A 25,824-nucleotide genomic window follows, 5' to 3' on the forward strand; every position below is an offset into this window, starting at 1 on the left:
GTTCATTTCTTTCAGGGGACATGACATGCAGGAATCCAGTCTTGAAAGGCTGCTGGAATTAAGATGCAACCAATGCTTTCAGGCCACAGCAGACATAACTGCAATCAGGATGTAATGCACCAACTGGTCCGTTGCTATCTGCCAGCTGAAACCTATGAACTAGGGACTGAGAACCTGGCACCCTCCATATTCTCTTGTACTACAGTTCCCATCATCCACAGTCAGGTGGGAGCTGTAGTCCAACAACATTTAGAGGGCCACAGGTCCCCTGTTATAAACCATTTTCCAGTTATGCATGGCTTCTGTTGTGCTAACCCCCTCACCCCCAATACTGATCACTGACTGCTCAGACATAACATTTGCAACATTGATTGAGTTGGGATTCTTAGAACCTGATGGATGCTTGTCTGTTGGAAAGTGGTGCAAAACGTGGAGACAATTCCATGTTGTGTGTCTGGAGTACAGTTAGGCAAATTAAGAATATATGGAACTGCCTGATGGGAGTGCTTCTAGACATGGACAATTTAGCAGCACCAAATCTTTGCTCTTCTGCCTGGAATTGGAACAACAACAACTCTGCTTTCAGACTCAGGTCCTTCTTACAATCATAAAATTGCAGAGTTGGAAGGGACCATCTAGTCTACCCCCTGCAAAGCAGGAATCTTTGGCCCAACGTGGGGCTCAAACCCACGACCCTGAGATTAAGATTCTCATGCTCTGCCAACGGAGCTATCCCTGCTTTTATTCCCTAGCAAATAAGTCCAGCCTATCTTTGTTGGTTTTTGAGAGAGCTCTAAAGATGTGTGTGTGTGTGTGTGTGTGTGTGTGTGTGTGTGTGTGTGTGTGTAAAAATTTCAATCTGCATATGATCGATTGTTGGGCTTTAAGCAATTGTCCGTGCTCATTTTTACAGTGATTTATACCTTGTTGTTTTTATATACTGTTATGTTGTGTTACAGATATTTTTTTTGTATACCATCTTTTGAGGGCAATGTACTCTGAAAGATGGTTTAAAATTAAACATTTTGTGGGGAAGGGGTTAAATACTGCTTTCCCCACCCTCACTGCACTCCCAATTCCTCCTCTATTTTTTAATTATTATTTTTTTGGAGCAGGGCAGGGAGAGAAAAGAAACAGAAATAAATGAACACTGTTTGGAAAGGGAAGTAAGAGAGCTGATTCCTAGAGAAGAGAGGTGGACTATATAGAGAAATAAAAGTCTGCAGCAATCAATACAGGCCATATCCAGCAAAGGAAGCTACTAAATAGCAGCACAATAGGCCAGCTGCTCCTGGGGAAACTAGATAACTGTTCCATTGTGGGGCTTTTTGTGGGGTTTCTTTTAAGAGTTGGATTATCTGCACACACAAAAATGGAAGCTGAACAGGGAAAAAACACATGGGAGGAGCATGTCATCATGCGGATACACCATAAAAGTAGGTGAACACGGTGTGGCCACTCCTCCACAGTGAATGCTCAGAGTGGAAGCCCTTATGAAATCAGATTTCTGGGTCCATCTAGTCCACACCAAAAGGGAGCAACTGGTACCTGTTCCTTGGGCAGCCTCTGCCTCTGGTTTGCATCAATGTCAGGCAGCACCATACATCCTTTGCGCACAACTGTACTCCAGCACCAAATGTGGAGTTCTTCCAAGAGGAGGAGACGAAGACTATCATGAGCCCAACTATTTACAGTGAAGATGAAGAGGACCACAGAACCCACACCACACAAGACAGCAGCAATCCAAGAAACAGTTCCTTTGTTAGCTTTCCCTCTAAAACCCTTGGGTCCTGGTGATGAGTTAGCTACTAGGGGGCTCAGTCCCAATGCAGTTAAAGTTTTACAAACACTTCCTGTTTCCATATGAATGAGACCATTAGGGTGGGAACAAATAACAGGTAAACAGGTCTGGCTCCATAGAGATGCAGGAAAGAGCATCCCTATTTCTGGATCATGCTCCCGATATCCAGGTGGCAACCATCAGGAGGGTGTGTGTGTTTTTCACTCTGTCCTTTAGCTTCAGGATCTTGCTATCATTGGCCATCCTTCTGGCCCAGACAGGAATAGGAAGGGCCACCTTTAGTTCGTAGTATGGGAAGAAGACAGGGAAGGAAACCCTTTGTAGGCCAAAGAGATGGAGGTGCCACACACACACAGAGGCCAGGAGAATGCCAAAACTGTTACGATAAGCAGTAAACCAGCAAAGAGGCAGAAACCTCAACAGGCTTATTAGATCTCCCCACCCAGGAGGGAGGGAAAAGAGAGACACCAGGCCACACTGAAAACCAACCATTCCCCATCAGAAGGATCAGTAGAATGAATATTGGTTCTCCACGGCTCTGGTTCTGTTGCGCGAGCCCTCGCTTTCGTGGTAATCCTCTGCCCCAATGGCGGCAGAATCAAACAGGCGCTCGGTGCTGTTGCTCCGGCTTCGGGCGCTCAGGGTTCCCTCCATCCGATGGTACAGCGAGTGGCTGGCTGAGGAGGAGGAAGAGGAAGTGGTGCCCTCAGAAGGGGAGGCCGGCTGGAAGGTGACAGGGACAAAGCTGGAGAAGTAGTGTTGCGACTGCAGGTCGTTTCTGCAAGTGGGCTGCTGAGAGGCCACAGCGGGGGACGGGCTGACCTCTGAAACAGGAAAAGGAAGGAAGTTGTCACAGACACCAGCAGCCACACAGCGGTGGACCTGACCTATGCAGATCCCTGGTTTTTCAAACTGAAGTTTTACAATCACATATCCAACATACATCATAAAAACAAGATTCTAAAGAATCTCCTAGACTTCCCTCCTCCCCTTTGTGGCTCCTACTGTTAATCATTTCCTCCTGCATCTTTTATAATAATCCACATCTTTTACATCTCCATTATATCCAGAATTCACCATTAAACTACAAGTGTTATTCCAATCCTACTAACGATTTTAACTGTTTACAATGATTTTTAAGATAAATTATAAATTTCCCCCATTTCTTATTAAATTTTGGCCTCCCTGATTTCTGATTCTTCCAGTCATTTTTGCCATTTTGGCATAATCCATCAACTTGCCATTCTTCTCTGGTCAGGACTTTATCTTCTTTCCATCTCTGGGCCAATAACATCCGCGCAGCTGTGGTCACATACATAAATAATCTTCTCTGCTACATTGGGCCATCTACTGTATTTTGATTATGGGTCATTAATGTTTTTTAAACACTGAGGACTGGCCTAGTTCACTTCATCAGATGGGATAAAGTGTTATCCATACTTCCACGGATACGCACAGTGCGTGTTTGCATGGATAATATTTCATACATTTGATGAAGTGAACTGTAGGCCCACAAAGGTTTAAGCCATAACAACACTGGTTAAAGTCTTCTAGGTGCCATGAGACTCTAGCTTTTGTTGCATGAGACTACTGGTAACCCCATGAAGACAGCTGACCACAGACGAATTATCTGTGGTTTTCATTCTCTGCTCAGGCAGGCCTCAGCTGGGGTTGAGACAGAAAGAATGGGGATTTAACCTACCTGGCAAGGGACTCTGGGCCACCACGTAGCTGCGGAGTGTTATATCAGCGGAACCGCCTGACTCCAGGGGTATGGGGTGCATGTGAAAATGCCTCAGCATATCAAATATAGTCTGGAACCAGAGATGTTGGACGTGACACTGACCGTTTTCATTCAAGGACAGGCGCAGGTGCTGTAAGGGATTAGAAGGTGAATGAATGAATGATTTTTAACCAGCTACCACAGAATCGTGGTTTAAGCAACCTCTGCTTAAAAACCTCCAACGAAGGAGAGTCTTTCCAAGGCAGTCTGCTCCACCGTCTAACAACTCTTACCATCAGATAGTTGTTCCTAATATTTAGTCAGAATCTCCTTTCTTGCAATTTGAATCCATTGGGTTCAGGTCCTAATCAATGGAGCAGCAGAACACAAGCTTGTTCTGTGTGGCAGCCGTTCAGATACTTAAAGACCACTTGCATCATATTGTTGTGTTTTGATCTGTGTTTCCAATGTCTTTTTAAATCTTATTTGTGCCTATTTCAGAAAGAGCTGTTATTTCCAAGAAAGCTCTGGGCCGGAACTTTAATGATTTAGAATACTTATATCCCAATTTTATATCCCCCCAAAGTTCTTAAATCGGCTTTTGAAAGGTTGACACAATACAGACACATTCAAGTGTAGCATCAGGAACGGAAATAAGATGGTGCCAATGCAAAACAGACCAAACCTGGGGGGGAATCACTGCCGCCTTGGAACTTCTCACTGCTCAGAGAAGTGGGGTGAGCATACTAACAATTCATTTTAATTTCAGTAAGCTAAATTTCAGGTGGTGCCAACGGAACAGGATGGAAGGACATGGGGCTTCCATTGATCTGCCAGCTTTGTATCTGCTTGATGCATGCAAATGAACACATATCCCTCACTCAACTACCCCAAGTAGTGGCAAAGAATCAAGGGCTGTTGTGCCTGCAAGACACGTTGCAGCATTCCCACTGCCTCCCCCTCTGTTATTGGGAGCAGGCAAGGCAGCCGTGTCTCTAGATTTTGGCTGCTTTCCTCTACCTGGCACTCATGAAGCTCTCCATGCCAGACACCAGGCAATTAACAAGCCAAAGTAGTCATCGTGGTTTTGGTTGGTGGTTTCTAAGCCTCTGGCTGTTTTACTATTTTATGCCTATGTGCAGGCATGTTGCCAAGTGCCAGTGACTCCTTTCAACCGGAAGGTTTATTCCCCACCCCCGAAATGATATTTGCAACCAAAACCCTTCAGCGGCAATGCAGATCAGCTTGGAGCTGGAGAGCTGCTGCCAATCAGGGTTTTGAGTTAGATGGGCCAGCAGTATAAAGGCAGGTTCCTGTGAACTGAGAAGTCATCAAATCTTAACTTTAAATGCTCAAGGCAGGCTAACAGCTCAGGGAAACACAACTGTTGTAGCTCCAGGATAAAACCAAAACGGTCCCTTGACAACTTGGGACCAACTTCCTTAAAGGATTGCCTTGCCCCTTATATGCCCACCATTTCAGGTGCCACATAATATTAATTCTGCGCTTGTAAGAAACTGAACTTTTAGCTTGGCAGCATCTACACTTTGGAATTCCCCCCCATAGACCCCAGACAGGCACCTTCATTGTTCTCTTTTCGGAGCCAGCTAAAAACATTTTTGTTCAGGCAAGCCTATCCTGACATACGGGTGTGTTTTAGTCTGCTTTGGGCTATTGCCAATTTTAATTCTATTTCAAATAATAATAATTACTCTTGTCTTTTGTTGACAATTTTAATGTTTGTTTTATTTTTATGTCTGTAAGCTGCTTAGAGGTTTTGCATACAATCAAGCAGAATTTTTGCTTTATTTATTAAATGTATCGATCACTTTTCTACCAAGGTAACTCAAAGTGACTTAGAATATATTTAAAAATGCATACATTAAAACCGCATTAAAATCTAAAAGACAATCCAGACGATTAAAAGCCAAAAAAACTCATGCCTGGTGGGAAATGCATATTATTGCCTGGTACCTAAAGCTATGCAATGATGGTGCCAGGTGAGCCTTCCTGGGGAGGGAATTCCACAAGCAGGGAGCTGCCATAGAAAGTCGCTTCTCATGTTGCCACCCTCCAAACCTCCCATGGAAGAAGGGCCACAGTTGAGAGTATATTGTTATAAAGATCCATCCATTCATAAATAATGGTCACCTGCCTTGGCTTTCCCCTGGAAGTTAAAGGTCAGCACATATTCGCCTGGTCGTGTTTCACTCTGTCGAATGACAAACAGCCCATGGCTTCTGGCTCCACCGAACAGGACCAGCTGAGCAGCTTTGACCCGTGATAGCGTCCCATGGAACCAAGGGAAGTCCAGAAGGTTGAGCTCCGCTTCCGTCTCGCTTTCCTCCCCTGTCCCAGTTGAGAGAAGGAGGAGGAGGAAGTCAAATGCTGGAATATTATGCTCCAAATTCAACTGCAAGGAAGTGAGATACGGGACCCTGCAGGTGGGTGTTTCACTGAAGGTGTGTTTTGCAGCATGTTCTTGACATAGTAGCAAGGCACCAGTGGCGGATTTATTCTGCTTGTAGTTTGTTCTGCAATGCTTCCCAAATGCTAACACATTCTTGCTGTTTGGAGGGGCTATAGCGTAACTAAACTAAAACCAGAACCTTTGAGCTATAAAAAGTTAAGGGATTTCATCAGGAACTTACAGGATATGCACTGATTGGAAATGAAGCAGTGTGGCCACCCTAAAACATCTGCAGGAGGGTGTACTTTCACAGCGCAGGCTCTCCAGTGAGGAAAGTTGTATTTGTATGGCAGATGTGTTTTGCCAAATTCACAGATCACATTTTTAGGTGAATGTAACCTATGAGTCAGAACCATGTGATCTTGCTTTGGGATTACCTTCAGTTCTGAAAATTGGTACAAGTGTGGAATATAAATAATTAGGAACATTGGCCAGCACACAAACACCTGCACCCACACACACCAGCAAACCATCTGAACTGTTGGAAGGATGCATGCTATTCCATTTAACTGCAAACCTTGTGTAACTGATCTGGGCACAGCACACACATGCACAGAGCTTTGATTTGACATAGCAAGCTGCCTGATACCAGGTCAGACTGCTCATTTGTCCAGCCCAGCATTAAAGACCTGCCTCACTCAGCTGCCCCACTAGACCTCCCCTGTTCAACCAAATTGGAAGCCACACCAAACTTGCCATAGCTGAGGGCTGTCCCAGGAGGGAGAGCTCCAGAAATGAAATTAGCACTCTGTCTGGAAAATGAGCAAAACTGAACCACCTGTATCAACAGTGGGCCAACAGAGTACAAAGTACACAATTCCAAATAACAGGGGAAAAAGTGTTATGGGGAGCAGGGGAGAGCTGTTCACATTTCTTCCAGGAAACACGGTACCTGCAGTATGGCTACCAGTAGCTGATGACTCCAATGTCTGTAGGAAGTTATCCAATGGGACATGAGCTCTGTATTCTCCTGCAGAGTCCCTGATCCGACCATGCGGTGCTGTGATAACAGTGGCAGGATTTGGCATAGTGTCTGGGGCAGCAGAGCCTGCACATCTGTCCTGAAACCGGGAGGTATCTGGAAAAAGAATTCCGCTGTTAAAAAACCCCCAAAATCCATTTTCAAGGTTTCAAACAGCTTCTCTCTTTTTTCTGCAAAGTAATTCCTGCATTGGACCAGATGACCTTTGGGGTGTATCCCAATTCTACATGCTATGATTCCAATTCACATGTTGTATTAGCATTTTTATCCACTCTTCAGCCAGAAAAGGTTCCCAGAGCAACTTACAAATATCATTGATAATATAGTCCCTGCCTTCAGCTTCACACTGTAAGAGACACAATACAAAAGGAAAAGGAAGTAGGAGGGAGCAGGAAAACATCAAGCTCAAGCTCAGATTCTTAGTTACAAGTGTTATCATGCCACCAGTGGGTATACATTCTGTGTTTATTGAATTTTTTTTTGGGGGGGGGAGGGAGTAAAGCTTCATTAAATCCTAAAATATCTGTTTGAGCGGGATTATAGCAGGACATAAGAAATGGGCGTGTGTACCCCCAAGCAACATAGACTCTATCAAACTACCAGGAAAAGGGAGTTAAATAAAATTGCTGTAAGTTGTTTTGGTGATTTGGAGGTTTAATCCAAAATCAAGTAAGATTTAAGCTTGTTTGTCTCTCTGGTGTCCTATATTATGGATGTATGTTCTGTACTATTTTATTAATACTATTGCGGCAAGTTTGTCATGGCCTTTGGCTAGGACAATAAACTTACAAACTTGAACTTGTAACACACACCCAAATGTACTTCTCCAATCATAGAAAAGCCTCTTTTTTGTAGTATGCATGGGTTATTGGGGCCAGAGTGTACACTTTAAAAAGTAAATAAATCTGATTTTAAAATCTGATGTAAAAGTCTTGTTACCACCAGCCAGGAACTCGCAGCTACAAGAGGACACTCTGCTTGGCAGGCAGGCCCCCTGGGTGCAGGAGGAGAGTTCAATGTCATCCCCACTGTCTCTGGAAGAAACAAGCAAGATACAAGATATTGCACCAGTGACTCTCTGCAAGTATATGCATACATCATTTTTTTTTAAGTGTCAGTGTTCTGGATTCACTGATCTCTCAAATGAAAGAACAGCTGTTTTAGACGCACCAGACCATGTACCATAAACAAACCCCATATTGCTAGCATCTCTCCTCCTGCCTCAGGTGAGTGGAGACTCCAGCAGAAGCCTCCATGGCTTCAAGAAGGGCCCTAGCTGGAATGAAGGGCCTAGGTGATGTGGTTCCTCTTCATCCGGTAACATTTCTACTGAATTATGTAGAAGGATCAATATGGAAAGTACATAAGGAAATGATCTCTCAATCTGTTAGCAGTTGCCAAAATTTTATATGCTGGCAAATGGAGAATGGCAACAGTCCCAATGGTCAAAGAATGGCACAATAAAATGTGCGGCTATACAATAATGGCAAAGTTAGCTTATTATATAAGGTTTAAGGAATACAGTTATAGACAAAATATTTGCATAAGATGGAAGAAATGTGTGGATTATTGTAGGTTTTACTGAGTATTTCTAAGTGTTTGTTACTGGTTCTCAATGTTCTGAGGAGGAGGATGAGAATTGCAGATTATTATTTTTGTTTAATCTGTCTTTTTTGTGTTGATATGTATGGAAGATTAAACATTGAATAAAATACTTAAAACTGAAAAAAATGCCTATATGTTTACGACTAATTTGGGGGTACCACTTGGAGGCTAATGAAAATCAGGATCTTGAAAAATATTCTGAATAAAATCCCTGTGGAGCAGTATGAGCGCCATACTGCCATATGCTTATCGCCATTTACACAAGCTTTTCTGAACTTCAAGGGCACTCATTCAGCAAACCCAATCTCAGAGCCCCCCGCCATCTTACCCAGGATCTATGCAGTCTTGTATATCTGCCACCCAGGAGTGTTTCTGCAACGAATCAATCGTTTCCAAGATATACTCAGCACCGTTTTCTACCTGGATGAAAAAAACACAAGAGAAAGCCATTCTTTGTGGTATCTTAAAACAAAAAGACATCCTTCATCTCTCCACATTCCCACACACATGTGCAAAGACTCGACGGGATCCAGGATTCACCCTTAGAAAAGTGTGAAGGAATAAAATGATTCCTCGGATCAAGAAAAGAGTGTGTTTCTCCCACCAGCTAGCACCTGGAGTCTCACACGTCCCTTATTATTGGAGGTGCATGTCTGCATCATGCAATTCTAACACACAATTTCATTGTGTGCATTTGTCTCTCTACTATACGGCTGAGAGAAAGGCAGATGTTCAGGTGTGTGGCCTAGAGGGGAGGCTTTGCTTTGAGGGGAGCAACATGCCCCCAAAGAGAAATACATGTGGGGTGAGGGAAGGGACAACATTCCCTCCCCTAAATGAAAGGTTGAAACCTGGGTAGGAGAGGGAAGGGGTCAGGGTTTGCCTAGGGAGTTTAAAGTGTGGTGAGGCAAACTTGGTTTGACTCCCCAACTTCCTCCATCCTGGCCTAGAAGGTGCCGAGATAAATGGCTTCCCCACATACGCACAAAAGAATGGTGCCAGAGGAAACTGGAGGAGTGAGAGGAACATGGGAGCATTGTATAGAGAGGCATTTTACGGATTAATGGGACCCTTAGCATGCCCTACACTGCAAAGCAGGTGGAGGACAGAGTCAGCTCCCTGCCACCTTAGAAGGAGGTACAGGTGGATAGCTAGAGATGAACCTGCGGTAAAATGGAAGGGTTTGGTGATGTGGTGACAAGTTACTCAGGCAGTCTTGAATCTCCAGCTCTCCCAGTTGAAACAGAGAGGGAAACTGAGGCAGGTAGGGCAAGTGAGCAGAAGGGCACCCCTTAGTTTTAAAAAAACTGCTGGTTTTGCCCATATTTTGACAATCTTCTTTGTATATACAGTGGTACCTTGGTTGTCAAACAGCTTGGCTCCCTAACAAATTGGCTCCCAAATGCCGCAAACCCAGAAGTGGGTGTTCCAGTTTGCAAATGTTTTTCGGAAGCCGAACGTCCGACGCGGCTTCTGATTGAGTGCAGGAAGCTCCTGCAACCAATCAGAAGCTGCGCCTTAATTTTCAAACGGTTCCAGGACTCTCTCTCTCTCTCTCTGTGTGTGTGTGTGTAAGGTTTGGTGTTACTGGTTTTTTTAATGCATTTTTAAATTAATTTTCAATATTAACATAATACTAACCATAAAAAGAAATAAACAAGGGAAGAGACAATAGATATTTTAAGCACAGTATGTGCAAACATAGGGATTATATCTGACAGCAAAAGCAAAACGGAAAGAAAAAATCCACTAGACAAGAAAATACAGTGGTAGGATGAGATTTATGAGGATAATAAAATCTTAGTATCTGGAAATATGGTCTGACCCCGCCAAAGGAAGATGGTCATTTAGTGGATGGCTAGTACAGGTTGGGTTAGAAAGGTTAAAAGAGACCAAGTTTCCTCAAATTTATCCTCTTTTTTTGCTCCGGCTAAGCTTGTTCTTTTGGGTCAATTTCTCTCGCACAGCCAATTTCCAAACTTTACACCACCAACAACCTTCTAATGTAAAAATAGAGGAGTGGTTCTATTTTGGCTGCTGCTAAAAGCAACAAAATTACTTGATTCATGTCCTCAGGAAAAACAGAAAACAGAGTTGAGACTGGGGTTTTAAGGAATAACCTGAGAGGCAACAGAAGAATTGGGGGCGAGGCAAAACCCTCATCCAAAAAGCACATGTGATGTTCAAACAACTTTAGTGGGATTTCAAGAAGCACTGTGAAAGCTGAGATGTATTGTTAAAAAGAAATAAGAGTAGTGGGAGGGATGATTAATGACAATGCTAAGAAAGGAATGCGTAACCAAGAGGCAGAGATGGATGATTGACAGAGAAGCTGAGGGAAGTCCAAAAAAAGAGAGACTTTGTTTGTCAAAGATTGGATAAAATTGTATATTTGTGTTGTAAATCAATAAAAATTATTTTTTAAAAAAACCCTCATCCAAAAAGAGTGTACCATGGAGCAAGTCCACCACATGTGAAAGGAAGTACCCAACCCTAGACGACCTCTCCAACACTTGTTGGAAGACCCTGGGTCCATGTGAACCAATTTCACATGAGGAGAATAGCACCTCAGCACCACTTTTATCATAGATCCCTTAACTTTGAAAAAAAAATAACCTTAATAGGGGTTTCTGCCATACCACTTTGCAAAGACTTATCACTGATAGTCCCAAGTAATCTTCCCAAAAAGCTTTTAAACTCACATTAGATTTCATGGAACATGACCGCAAACCTTTATAAATGATACGATTCCACTCTTGAGATTTCCCCCAGAAATATGTAAGTTTTCAAAGAATGCCAACTATCTCACTGAATCCCCTGTATGAACTATATGTCTAGCAGACAAGTGAATTTGAACTAGCAGGAACCATGAAGGTGTCACATCCTCCAGTTTTTCTAAAAGCTGGGGTGCGCTCGATGGTCTAAAAATACCCTTGGATTCTCAGCCCCTAAATTGTGCACATTTATCAGAATCTTTAAAACAGGAATGCTGTGTTAAGGGAATTAAAGGTGTTTACTGGTATTTTTAATGAATATTTTATATTGTTCTCTGTAAACTGCTTTGAGGTTTTTGTCCATTTCGTGGTATATAAATCTTTTTATAAACCGTTAAAAAGGATAACAATGCAAAGGCCAACCCACGTCACGTCTCGTTTTGGCTTTGAATTTCAACTGATGCAAAGGCAATAATTCACCAATGATTGTTGCTGGAGTGGGGCAGGAAGATTGAGAAAAGTAAATTTAGCCAGTAAGATGCCCCACCTCATCTCTCATCTCCAGGCCTCTCTGCATCCTATCCTCATCCCATGAATGCTCTCTATAAATTCAGGAAGCTGGAAAATTAATTTGGAGGGGGGGAGGGACCTCCAAAAACCAGAAACAAATGAAATCCATTCCCCCAAATCCATTTGTGCAAACACAAAGCAAATGTCAACGTTTTCGTTCATCACAAAAGTGCCTTTTGTCCACCCTGACAGAGAGCTTGGATGGAAGTTTGCATAAGTTCGATTTGCCAAGGAACTGCTCATGCAGCAGCTAGGCCGGTCTCCATGACAACCCGGCCTGCCCGTAGGGCATCGTTTCATCCCTGAGTTGGCTCTTCAGAAAAGGGAGCCCAGCGCTTACAGGGAGGCAGGCGGTGCAATTTTAATGAAAGGGTAATAAAAAAAAAGGAGGATGCTGGTGGCGCTGTGGGTTAAACCACAGAGCCTAGGACTTGCCGATCAGAAGGTCGGCGGTTCGAATCCCTGCGACTGGGTGAGCTCCGGTTGCTCGGTCCCTGCTCCTGCCAACCTAACAGTTCAAAAGCACATCAAAGTGCAAGTAGATAAATAGGTACCGCTCCAGCAGGAAGGTAAACGGCGTTTCCGTGCGCTGCTCTGGTTCACCAGAAGCGGCTTAGTCATGCTGGCCAATGACCCGGAAGCTGTATGCCAGCCCCCTCGGCCAGTAAAGCGAGATGAGCGCCGCAACCCCAGAGTCGGCCACGACTGGACCTAATGGTCAGGGGTCCCTTTACCTTTATCTTAAAAAAAAAAGGAGCTCTCATCACGCAAGGAAGGTAGAAGGGCGAAAACTGGACAACGCTTTGAAATAGTGCATCTGCCTCTCCCTTTTGCAACAGGCTTTCAGAAATGGAGGAGTGAGACAGACTTGGAGATCTGGGTTTGAATCATGTTTAATGAAAGGTTACCAGACGTCCCCGTTTCTCAGTCCTCATACAAAATCCACTGAAGTTGAAAAGTGTCCCTGGATTCATTGAGAAAAATCTGGTAACCTTAGTTTAATGGACTGCTGACTGCAAATAAAGAAAGTAGGCACCAGTGGCTGATGTGCCAAACACCTGGCTACACAGGGGGCTTCTCTACCTAAGGTGCCTTACCTTCAGCACAAAGGTGTTATCCTTGTCTGGCATCTCCAAGGGCATAGTCGTGCGCACCTCGATAATGGCCGACAGAGGGATGCTGACCTTCGCTTTGGAAGCCTGGAGGCCAAAAGAGAGAGGGAGTTAAAAAACAAAAAAAGGATATGACAATTGTTTTAGAAATAATAGTTTTCCTCAGGAGATAGCAGAGGCTTGTTCACAGGAAGGAAGGCTGTTCACATGAAGGCAACGTTATTAAAAATGCGATTTCCCTAATCTTCTCCAGCGACGCCAGAATCTTTTAATTAAAAGTACAGCACCCACTGGGAAATAGGAGGCGGAATAGGGAACATTTCATTTACATATTTTCACACACTGCTGTGTTCCAACATCAGCAATAATTTTACATTTCTAAACTTCTTTTTTTTAAAAGTCCTTGAACAGATAAACAGAATTTAACTATTGAAAAACTCCCATTAATAAGAAAGGTAAAAGCAGCCACAAAGAGCTAAGGAAGGGCAAAAGATTGTAAGAGGAAATATAAAAGGCTTTTTTTACACACACACACACACACACACACACACACACAGAGAGAGAGAGAGAGAGAGAGAGAGAGAGAGAGAGAGAGGGTGAGAGAGAGAGAGGCTGGTACAGGTAAGCTAAGATGGACTTCACCCCCCAGAAAGGTGTTCTCCTGAGTAGTCTGATTAGAAAAAGTGATCTGCTGCAGGCAGCTATTTTTCTCAAATCCCATTCATTTTATAGGGCTTACACCCAGTAAATTGTATTCATAGAAAACTGAGCTCTGTTGGTTTTTTTGGTTTTTTAATGTATTTTTTATTCTGAACTCTGTTGTTGATGATGGACAGTGATAATATAATGGAGTGTGACAATAAATAAATAATACAGAATCCACATCCAGGACTCACATTTTCAGCCCTGAAATCGTATCCTCCATGGTAACATAAATGAAATATGAGTGGGTTGGTGGTTTTTGTTTTGTTTTGTATATTCTATTTCCAAATGCCCAACAGGAATACTATCTTTAATTTCTTTTATAGCACCTGCTAGCTGAAGAGGGCAATGTCTCTGAGCATGTGCAAACTGCCTATCCAGCAACGTCCAGTGGGTGCCCACAAGAAATGCAGTGCTGCTACCAAAAACAGCAACCAGACATGTCACTCCTTTTCTCTTTGCAATGTCAAGTAGAACTTACCCGTGTTATAACACCAGGACATTTTGCATCTCCCCTGGCCAAACTGGTTCACAGTCAATTATATGCAACAGCAGCTGGGAAATAGAGAGCCTAGAACCCTGGACAATATGAAATAGGTATCTTCCAACTCTACAATTTTGGGATTCTGGGATTCTTCTTAATCAGGTGCACACCAATCTCCTCATCGGCAAATAACAAGAGTTCCCATGTGATACTTTGACCAAGTTGCCAGAGAAAAGCTTTTGCCACTTGCCACCTAGAACAGAAAAATGTTCTACACCAATGCCACTGAACAATCTACTACATCTTCACCTGCTAGGTCAGAGGAAGTCACACATTTAGTATGAAAATATTGTGAAACTGTTTTGAAATGTCTTTTATAGGGAGATAGCATGGGGTGGCACTGTGGGTTAAACCACAGAGCCTAGGACTTGCCGATCAGAAGGTTGGCGGTTCGAATCCCCGCAACAGGGTGAGCTCCCGTTGCTCGGTCCTTGCTCCTGCCAACCTAGCAGTTCAAAAACACGTCAAAGTGCAAGTAGATAAATAGGTACCACTCTGGCGGGAAGGTAAACAGCGTTTCCGTGTGCTGCTCTGGTTCGCCAGAAGCGGCTTAGTCATGCTGGCCACATGACCTGGAAGCTGTATGCCGGCTCCCTCGGCCAATAAAGCGAGATGAGCGCCGCAACCCCAGAGTCAGTCACGACTGAACCTAATGGTCAGGGGTCCCTTTACCTTTTTAGTATGTCTTTCTATATACATAGAAGTGTAAGGCTGTCATCGCACAGTCTCCATAGGAGCCGCATCACAATCCTGGATCTGCAAGAAGCCAGGACACAGTGGCAGGTGGAGAGGTTGGTAGGGTTAGGCAGAGTCAACGAGTACCGCAAGGAGAAGTAGAAGCCCCTAATATAAAACACTTTGCTCGATGTATTTATACTTTTGGTTGTTTCCCACCCCCATGCTTTCTTGTGAACTGCTTGAATGTAGCATCATCATCAACATCATCATCACCATCTATTATTTATACCCCGCCCATCTGGCTGGGTTTCCCCAGCCATTCTGGGCGGCTCCCAACAGAGTATTAAAAACACGATAAAACATCAAACATTAAAAACTTCCCTAAACAGGGTTGCCTTCAGATGTCTTCTAAAAGTCAGGTAATGGTTTATTTCCTTGACATCTGATGGGAGGGCGTTCCACAGGGCGGGAACCACTACCAAGAAGGCCCTCTGCCTGGTTCCCTGTAACCTTACTTTTCGCAGTGAGAGAACTGCCAGAAGGCCCTCGGAGCTCGACCTGAATGATTGCGGGGGGTGGGGGGGAGACGCTCCTTCAGGTATACTGGGCCAAAGCCATTTAGGGCTTTAAAGGTCAGCACTAACACTTTGAATTGTGCTCAGAAACGTACTGGGAGCCAATGTAGGTCTTTCAGGACCAGTGTTATGTGGTCTTGATGGCCACTCCCAGTCACCAGTCTAGCTGCCGCCTTCTGCATTAGTTGTAGTTTCTGGGTCACCTTCAAAGGTAGCCCCACGTACAGTGCATTGCAGTAGTCCAAGCAGGAGATAACCAGAGCATGCACCACTCTGGTGGGTAGGTACGGTCTCAGCATAAGCATCAAAGTAGTAGGAAAACAAAAGTAACAAGAGTTTTTAGGGAGAAGGGCTCCCAGTTTAGCAAAGTTTGTGTGTGAGGAGGGGTGTGTGAAAGAGGGGAGGGGGCTTCAGTCCACACTTCTCTTTTCCTAGGGATAAATTAAGCACTGGCCCAGAGAGCTGCTTTAAGCAACCTGTCCACGACCTCCTCCTTGGGGATGGGAGAAAGGTTAGAAGGGAATGAATGGAAACAAGATCTCTTGCTTGTTTGGCAACAGCCAGAGAGCAGGCACCATAAAAGGGTTTCACCGAAATGGGATTTTCCATGCGCCCTTGTCCGGTCCCCCCTGCAGAGTGACAAATTCCCTTCGGCTCAATTTACAGAGACGCCGTGATGAGCGAGGGAAGGTTTCGTGCAAGGCTACGCTTGAACCCGGAGCAGGCACACAGGCTGCAGGCATGAAACCGCGTGCGGCTGCTGTCTGTTTCACACCCAGCTGTCAGAACAGCTGGTCTAGCAAGAAATCCAGAGAATGGCCAAAAAGGAAACACGCTCCACAAATCAGCAGCAAATAAGCCGCTGCGGTCACAGAGCGGTTTCTCGATACCAAGAGAAACTGCAGGGTGTGTGGAAAGACACCGGAAGGCTATAGGGACATAGGAAGCTTCCTTATACAGAATTAGATCAAGGGTCTGTCTAGCTCTGCATTGCACAGCCCTGGTCTACTCCAACGGGCAGCAGCCCCCCAGAGTTTCCACACAGATCAGCTCTCCCCACTTGCCATCGGGGATTGAACTTGGGTCCTTTCTGCATGCAAGCATCACTCCATTACTGAGCTGTAACGCTTCCCCAACGATAATAGAATTCAGCTCCTCTGAAAATCCTAACTTGTATTTTCCTTTTTTTAAAAAAGCAAGCTGCTAGCCCCTATTGTTTCTGTTATTTTTATCATTGCTTGGAATTGCCTCCCACGTGTTTACGGCCACACTGGAATTCCCTGGGCAGCTTGGCCTCTCTAGCTAAAAATATATACTTGAACCTGTGGGCAACAGATGCCTACTGAAATCACAGAAGCCAGAGGGATTGGCCAAACAAAATTTCCGCAGGGTCCAAGGGCCTCCTGCCTGGGGACACCCAAGGAAGGCATCCTTACGCACCATGGTGGTGCCCATGGACTAGGGGGTGCCAGACTAGATCCAGACCTGCTTAGCTTGTAGCGCTACAAGAAACTGGACCCCCTTTCACAAGTCAGTTAGCATGACGGTGCTGACTGAGACTCATGGGAGTTGTAGTCCAAAACTGGAAGGCACCAGGTTGTTGTGTAGGCGGAAGGGGAAACTTTTAGGCATATATAACGGAGCAATTGTGAGAGAAAATGACATCTGGAAACAAGCTACAAAGGGCCGGGGGGGGGGGAAGGGGGGGAGGCATGAACAAGCTTCTTATCTACTGCCACTTCCCAGACTTTTAAAGAGAGACAATCGATTAAGGATAATAAAGCGCGCGCACACACACACACACACACAAGATGTGGAAAAAATAAGACAGGAAAGGATTCAACAAAAGACAAAGCACCAGCCTGGCTGGCAGTAATTCCTTTTGCTTTTACATGCAGCCTTTTAGGAAGGAAATGGGCCCCTGGGTACTCAAGGGAGCAAACTGGCTCAATACTCCAGTAAAAGGATCTCCAGCACTGGAAGAGACTTTGGCCTGGGACCTTGCAGAACCACGGCCTTCTGAGCCAAAAACACTGGCAAGGGTCTGACTCAGTATACAGGATTATGTATTATTTATTGATTTCATTAGGGTTCCGTTCCATCCTTCCTCCCAAAAGGAGCCCAGAGTGGCAAAGAGCATCAGCAAAACAATACAATGTGAACAAAAAATAATACAAAACTATGCAGTGCTTAGTTAAACTATGGAAATCAGTCCCACAGCAGGCAGTGATGGCCACCAACCTGGATGGCTTTAAAAACAAGGATTGGACAAATTCATGGAGGAGAAGGCTGTCAATGGCCTGCTAGCCACAATGGCTATGCTCTGCCTTCATGGTCAGTCGCAATTGCCACCTGGCAGCAGCCAGTCATTCCATCGGGCTGTGGGAGAGATGACAAAAGGGGCTTGTTCCATGAGCTCAGCTGAAAAGCCAGCTCTATCAGGCACCTCCTGTCCCCGAGCTGTTTCTATGCCAGCTGGTCATTGTAAGAACTACTATTTAAAACTGGCACCCAAGTAACCTTACTGTTTATGTTGTGAAACATGGACCACTTATAAGTGCCATCTCCAACTCCTTGAAAGATTCTATCAACGGTGTCTTCGAAAAATTTTACACATCACTTGGGAAGACAGGTGATCTAATGTCAGTGTACTGGAAGAAACAAAGATCACCAATGTTAAAGTAATGATTCTTTGACATCAACTTCGTTGGACTGGTCATGTTGCTCGGATGCCTAATTATTGTCTTCCAAAGCAAGTACTCTATTCCAAACTTAAAAATGGAAAGCATAATGCTGGTGGTCAACAAAAGAGGTTTAAAGACTCTCTCAAGGCAAATCTTAAAAAATGTAGTATAAACACTGACAATTGGGAAACACTGGCCTGTGAGTGCTCCAAGTGGAGAACAGCCTTTACCAAAGGTGTCATGGACAAACTCAGAACGAAAGGGAGAAATATGCTAAGAGGAAGGCATGCTTGGCAAACCCTCACCGTGACCAACTCCCGCCTAGAAACCTATGTCCCCACTGTGGAAGGGCGTGTGGATCCAGAATTGGCCGCCGCAGTCACTTACGGACTCACTGTTAAGATCAGGTTCATGGAAGTCAATCTTACTCAACTATGGTAAAGGTAAAGGGACCCCTGACCATTAGGTCCAGTCATGGCCGACTCTGGGGTTGCGGTGCTCATCTCGCTTTATTGGCCGAGGGAGCCGGCGTACAGCTTCCGGGACATGTGGCCAGCATGACTAAGCCGCTTCTGGCAAACCAGAGCAGCGCACAGAAACGCTGTTTACCTTCCCGCCGGAGTGGTACCTATTTATCTACTTGCACTTTGACATGCTTTTGAACTGCTAGGTTGGCAGGAGCAGGGACCGAGCAACAGGAGCTTGCCCTGTCGTGGGGGTTCGAACCGCCGACCTTCTGCTCAGCAAGTCCTAGGCTCTGTCATTTAACCCACGGCGCCACCCGCATCCCTGAGTGATCGCCAAGGAAGAAGACTCAGATACAAGCCATTTCAACTGGAAGTAGACTACAGAATGATGATTCCTTTCACCCTTCTTAGGGTGAAAGTTCACTTTGAGTGCAGAGAAGCATTCGGCTTCCCCTTCCTGACCTCTGTCCTCTGGTTAGTTGGCTTCTCTGCACCTGCAATCCGACGCTCACCCCACTGAAATAAAAGCAAACAAACAAAGCCAATACATACATATGAAAGGCAGGTTTTAGCTACGGAAGTCCTTACCTTGGGAGGAACGTAAAACTCGAGAAGGAACTTTTCTCCCTCCATCTTCACAGCTTTCCTTAGCAACAACCGACACTTTTGCCACTGAGAACTCCCCACACAGTTCGTATCGTCAGCGACCATGTAGCGGAGGGTCCCTTCCCTCTGAATGTCCACCAGATCCACCTTCGAAGACTGCCCCTTCGAAAGGCGCAGCTTGTGGGTCCATTTCTCCCTGGAATCGCCATGCTCCTTGTTCCCGGGAGGGCAGTGTTCCCTGTCGGACCGCCTGCTTTGTGTGGCTTCTGCACCGGGCTCCGGGGAAGACCTCCTGTGCCACATCTCCTTCATGCCATCCACCACGCACAAGCTCATATTCCTCAGGGAAAAGCCTTTCTTGAACTTCGGCTTGGAGGTGGCGTGGACAGAGACATCCTCCGAACTCCGGGATTGGCCGTAGGAGACCTTCCGGGCCTGGACCTGCTGTGATTGGCTCAGATACCTGCCGGAGGAGACGGGGTTGTCCATGCTGTCGAGGGACTCCGTGGAGGCCTGCTCCTTCCTCGGCAGGAGGTCCTGCCCGTAAGGCATGTGGCAGTTCTGAAGCCCGACAAATGGCACGATGTTGTATTTGGTGGGGGAATTGGAAACGAACACCCTGTTGACTTCTAAGCTGAAGATGTCCAAGAAGTTGGCGGCAAAGTGGTGGGAGAAGGAGGTCTCTGCCCCGGGGGTGTCGTAGTGCGGATTCTCCTTCAGGAACTGGCAGAACTTTTGAGCAAAGTCCACTGCAGCAGCCTGGGCGTGCAGCTCACAGAATTCCCTCCAGTCGGGAAGCTGGGAGGGAGGATCTTGACAAAAGGCATCACCATTCATGACTGGTCCATTCCACCTGCTGGCAAACTGCCCAAAGGCAAGAAAGAGACAGTGAGAGATGGGCAGTCCTGTTTGACACCCACACAGCCACCTGGTTAGAGCTATTGCAGGGAGGCAGAACCTGTTTTTAGCCCGAGGGCCACATTGCCTTCTGGACTGCCTTCCAAGGGCCATATGGCATTCGTGTGGCAAAAACTGGAAGAAGAATGATTATGAATGTTATCTTTTGTGCAGTAGGCTAGCTTCGTCACAGTGATGCATCCTTCTTCATCCCCCACCAGGCATGCAAAGAGTATTGTCATAATTTATTGTTATCTGCATTTATCAGTCGCTTTATACAGTAAAAATTCTCAAAGCAACTTGACAAGGTAAAATGCAACACATAAAAAGCTATTTAAAACCGGTGGCTGGGTGGGGAATCAGAGCGACGAACAATATAGAACATATAACATGCTCATACAGCAACTTATTAATATGAACAAGTGTGGCCCACTCCACCAAGAGGTGAGAATCACTGTAAGAAACAACATTATTTAGCCAGGCCCCTAAAGATGGACAAGGATGGCACCAGGCATGTCTCCCATGGGAGAGCCTTCTACAGATGAGGGGGCCACCACTGAAAAGGCCCATTTCCTTCACACTCCCTCAGGTGGAACACACAGAGAAGGACATCTGATGAAGATCACAAGGGTTGGTTCATATGGGGAATGGCAGTCTTTGACGTAATGCATTCCTGAGCTGTATAGGGCTCTAAACATCAATATAAGCACTTTTAAATCAAAACCTATCCTGACCTCTGGCTTCATCTTCCAAAAGAAGGTAGGAGCCAGTGCCCGACTCTCCTTTCTGGGTGGTCTAGAACTGACCCCCTTCCCAGCTGTATATTTAAGAGACTCCTTTGGGATTGGATCCAGAGCACAGTGAGTGATCCCTAGGTTGGCCCAAGGAATTGAGGCCATAGGTTGGGTGGGAGCTGTCCCCATCCCTAATATTGTCTCCAGTCCACAATCAATCATGCTATAATAAATTTGCTAAGATACTGTACAACTTACTTTCTGGTACTTTATTTCATGTGTTCCTTTTGGGGAGAAGTGGGGCCCTATTTTGGGAATGACAGCCACAGTAGTCCGGCCTTGACTCACGGACACCCTAGATGAGTACAACGTGGTTACACAGTGAGCAGGCCACTCTACTCACATGGGGAGACTCTCTCGTCACCCATCCTTTGCTGGTCAGAACAGACATTCGGAATTTCAAGAGAGTTTCCAGGCCACGGTAACTTTTGATGTAGCTCTCCCAAGATCAGAAATAAATCAGCATCACAAAAGCTACTCTTCCTTGGGAAATGGTTAACTCAGCTTGGCTGAAGAGACTCCGGAAAGGAAGGCTTGTGGACAGCTTTTCTAATGGGCCATGGGACAGACAGAATCTCCTGCCTAGTGAGAAACTCTTGGCAGTGATCAGGAAAGCCACTGGTTGGCATCGGTTTGAGGCTGATCCACCGTAAAGCAACAGAGAAACCCCAAACATTTTATTGTGTCTTGGAGTGCCTTGGAAGAACCAGTAAGTGGCAGACATAAAACATTAGGAGTAACTAGTCGGCACTGAGAAGGACTCTGGGCTAAAGATGTCCAGAAACATCTGTTGTATGCTGGAACAGACAGCAGAGACCTCTTGGTTCAGTGCTAAGGCTTCAAACACACATTCACCTCTCCACAATGCTGGAAGGGGAAGGCAGGCATGTGTGAGTCACACAGGCTCCCAACTGTCACTGTTTACCAGGAACAGCCTCTATTTTGCACAATCTGTTCCTGTTTTCTGCAACAACACCCCTGTTCTCGCCTTTTGGAAATGCCTTATTAATCGATTTGGTTGGCTGGGCTTGCTACATTCAGTTTTCCTTCAGGGGTTCTGGCCGCCTCTCTCTCCCCTGCCTCTGCATCTCTGTTTCGCTCACTTGAAATATTTACAGGATGCTCTTCAGCAAATGTTCTTGGAGCAGCTCATGACAAAACAATAAAAGTCACAGTTTAAAAACAAGTCAACGGATTTACAATAAAACAAGACAAAGCAGAGCAATAAAGACCAGAGTGCCAGCATGAACCCTCAAGTGCATAAAACAGCCTGAGCAAAAAGGAAATGAAAGAAAATGTTTTCACCTGGCACCTAAACCAAAGATGGAACAAGTAGATGTTTCGGGGGAGAAGGTATTCCCAAGATAGAGAGGAACAGCAGAAGAAGGTTAACCTCTGGTGCCACCCGCCTCACATACACTGGTAGAACCGAGAGCTGGATTACAGAGGCTGATATTATTATTTAATTATTATTATTAATTACATTAATTCATTCCTAGTTCTCAGGGCAGTTCACAATATAAAATTACAATATAAAAAGCATGATTGAGGAAGACACGCGCTGTATCAAATAAACACTGTAAGGCCATGTTAAAAGATATTGTTCAAACTGAAGAATGGCGCTGAATATGGGGGTCACTTTCCTCTCACAAGTGCTAATTCGCTAAGCCAGAAAACAACTCTTAGGTGAGCGGAAGAGGCTATCCACTGGGGCAGAGGTGGACAGCTACTGGACAGGTTCATACGAGGAAAGGTAACCCCTCAGGTAACCTTCAGTTGCAAAAGCTCTGAGAGGTGAGGGGGAATACATCCCTTGTGTGAATGCACAAAAATGAGCATTAAGCCAGTGTAACAGAGTGTTGGACTAGGACCTTGAAGATCAGGGTTCAAATCCCACCTGCCCACCTCAGCCATGAAGTTCACTGGGTGACCCTTAGGCAGCCACCAGCTCTCAGCTTAACATACCTCAAAGGGTTGTTGTAAGGATAATATGGTGAGCAAGAGACAATGTACACCACTACCCGTAGCTCTTTGGAGGAAAGGCACACTATCAAAGCAATAAACAAAAACTTTATCGGTGCATTACGTGTGTGAAGAGGGCAAGAATAGCGATGGGGCTGGGGAACTTCAGGCGCAGGCGCTGTGGCTCTTCAAGTCTCTCTCTGTCCCCTGGGACTCTCCCCAAGCCACCCTCCCCCAGCATGGCTTTGAAGAGCGACTCCACCCCCATCACGCAGCCCAGACACTGAGGTCCAGCTCCAAAGGTCTTCTGGAGGCCTCCCCCACTGCAAGAAGTGAAGTTACAGGGAACCAGGCAGAGGGCCTTCTCGGTAGTGGCACCCTCCCTGTGGAATGCCCTCCCGTCAGATGTCAAGGAAATGAACAACTATCTGGCTTTTAGAAGACATCTGAAGGCAGGGAGGTTTTTAATGTTTGAAGTTTCATTATGTTTTATATGTGCTGTAAGCTGCCCAGAGTGGCTGGGGAAACCCAGCCAGATGGGCGGGGTATAAATAATAACATTATTATTATTATGCCTGGAATATGCCTCTAGCTTTCCAAATCTGGTGTGGGGAACCTCCAGATATTGCTAAACTACAACTCCCATTCTCCCTGGCTACTTACCATCCTTGCTTGTTTGTTGCTTTATGGTGCATTATGGCCTGTCAGCTTATGCCTGTTAGGCAAATCAAGGCAGCTATTTTTAAAGAAACCCAACAAAATATAGTGGTACCTCGGGTTACATGCGCTTCAGGTTACATACGCTTCAGGTTACAGAAATGGTACCTCGGGTTAAGAACTTTGCTTCAGGATGAGAACAGAAATTGTGCTAGGGCGGTGCAGCGGCAGCATGAGGCCCCATTAGCTAAAGTGGTGCTTCAGGTTAAGAACAGTTTCAGGTTAAGAATGGACCTCTGGAACGAATTAAGTACGTAACCAGAGGTACCACTGTACACCTGAAGTTTCTTAGTTCGCTGAAAAACATCAGTAAGGAAAGGGTGTGTGTCATCTGTTGGGTGTTTTCGCTCTGTTGCCCTGGGGTCAACCAGCTGAGCTTCTAATGGATGAGTGAATCCCATCCATCACGTCAGCAATATCCGAAGGGGAGGAATCGGGGAACGATGGGAAGACCTTCTGTGTATTAATGTAGAAGGAAGAGCTGATCTCTCAACGGCTTGTGACCTGGTTGGCTAGCTGTGTCTTGTCTGATGGAAAATCTGCCTGACAAGGAAGAGTTCAGCTGTCACTCTCGCTTAGTTCCAGGAGTAGAAAGAGGTGTGGAACAGCAATTGGGTGGTGGGTGGGAGTATGGCGAGCTGAAACCTGCTGTTAATTGTTACCAAGGGGTCTCCTAGGAAAAGGGTGGCTTGCTTTTTTCCAGCTGAGGGCTGCATTGACTCACAGTTGACTCTCTGACGGTCATGTGTCAGAGTGGGTGTGGCCAACTTTATTATTATTACTACCATTATTTAATTATAGTGGGGGGGTTGTTTTGGAGTGGTCAACAAAGATCTTTTCACATCATAGCAGGGACCTATGGGAGTGGTCAGTTAAAATAATAATAATAATAATAATAATAATAATAATAATAATTTATTATTTGTACCCCGCCCATCTGGCTGGGTTTCCCCAGCCACTCTGGGCGGCTTCCAACAAAGATGAAAAATACACTAAATTTTAATTTTAAATGATTTCAACTCTTTTTTCCTTTATTTAAAGATAGATGGGGGAGGTTGGGTATTGATCAGTGAGTCAATGAAAACCAATAACAACAATAAAAACAACTATAAACAGTTTACAATTACAGTGGTACCTCGAGTTAAGAACTTAATTCGTTCCGGAGGTCTGTTCTTAACCTGAAACTGTTCTTAAGCTGAAGCACCACTTTAGCTAATGGGGCCTCCTGCTACCGCTGCGCCGTCGCTGCATGATTTCTGTTCTCATCCTGAAGCAAAGTTCTTAACCCAAGGTAATATTTCTGGGTTAGCGGAGTCTGTAACTTGAAGCGTATGTAACCTGAAGCGTATGTAACCCGAGGTACCATTGTATACCCAAATTAAAATAACCACCAACCCCAACTAAACATTTAACCAACACCAACCCGACAAAAACATAACAGAGGAACCAAAATTTTAGCAATTTAAAACATTGTAAAACATTTTAGCCAGTTGCCGCAACCCAAGAGTTGTTTCAGCAATGTCCCTCCGGCCTCTCAGGAGCCTCTTTTAGCTGTTCAAGGTGAATCTGGGCTCTGCCCCTAGGCCAGGTGGAAATGGGCCTTCAGCAGGGAGCGGTCTTCCTTCCAGCACTCATGGCGGCAGGTGTGTGGAAGGTTCCTTAGGTTTCATTCAGACAGACCCCCCCCCTTCCCCCCAAACATGCATTTGACTCAGCCGAGCTACATCTCCCATCATCCCTGGCCATTGGCTGTGCTGGCTGGGGTTGATGAGAGTTGCATTTTAGCAGCATTCACAGTTGTATTGGGTAACTTGTCAAAACACATCCATATCTGTATGATGGTGGACGCAGGTAGAAAAGGCAGTGAAGGAGCCCTGGAGGTTGCTTCTGCTTTGCATCAGCAAAATGTCAATGCCACTCTGAATTCCATTCCTCCCAGTGTGGTGTAGTGGTTAAGAGCGGTAGTCACGTAATCTGGGTAACCGGGTTCGGGTCTCCGCTCCTCCACATGCAGCTGCTGGGTGACCTTGGGCCAGTCACACTTCTCTCAGCCCCACTCACCTCACAGAGTGTTTGTTGTGGGGGAGGAAGGGAAAGGAGATTGTTAGCCGCTTTGAGACTCCTGAAGGGGAGTGAAAGGCGGGATATCAAATCCAAACTCTCCTTCTTCTTCTTCCTCGCTAGGCTCTTTGTAAATTTGTTAGCCGAACCTTGAATGGAC

General features: G+C 45.4%; 1 protein-coding gene across 1 annotated transcript in view; it reads right to left on the minus strand.

Moving 5' to 3' along the window:
* Window positions 1–639: 639 nt before the first annotated feature.
* The window catches only part of SH2B2 (SH2B adaptor protein 2), a 47,289-nt gene continuing 22,104 nt past the window's right edge, over window positions 640–25,824 (minus strand). The window contains exons 2-9 of the mRNA XM_053366820.1: window positions 19,216–20,097; window positions 12,963–13,064; window positions 8,910–9,001; window positions 7,916–8,010; window positions 6,887–7,072; window positions 5,680–5,873; window positions 3,504–3,675; window positions 640–2,625 (exon numbers count right to left, since the gene is read on the minus strand). Of these exons, the coding sequence (XP_053222795.1) occupies window positions 2,309–2,625; window positions 3,504–3,675; window positions 5,680–5,873; window positions 6,887–7,072; window positions 7,916–8,010; window positions 8,910–9,001; window positions 12,963–13,064; window positions 19,216–20,070 (2,013 nt within the window). The 5' untranslated portion in view covers window positions 20,071–20,097 and the 3' untranslated portion in view covers window positions 640–2,308. The remainder of the gene's footprint in view (window positions 2,626–3,503; window positions 3,676–5,679; window positions 5,874–6,886; window positions 7,073–7,915; window positions 8,011–8,909; window positions 9,002–12,962; window positions 13,065–19,215; window positions 20,098–25,824) is intronic.

This window comes from Podarcis raffonei, chromosome 15 (genome assembly GCF_027172205.1).
Source record: "Podarcis raffonei isolate rPodRaf1 chromosome 15, rPodRaf1.pri, whole genome shotgun sequence".
NCBI lineage: Eukaryota > Metazoa > Chordata > Lepidosauria > Squamata > Lacertidae > Podarcis > Podarcis raffonei.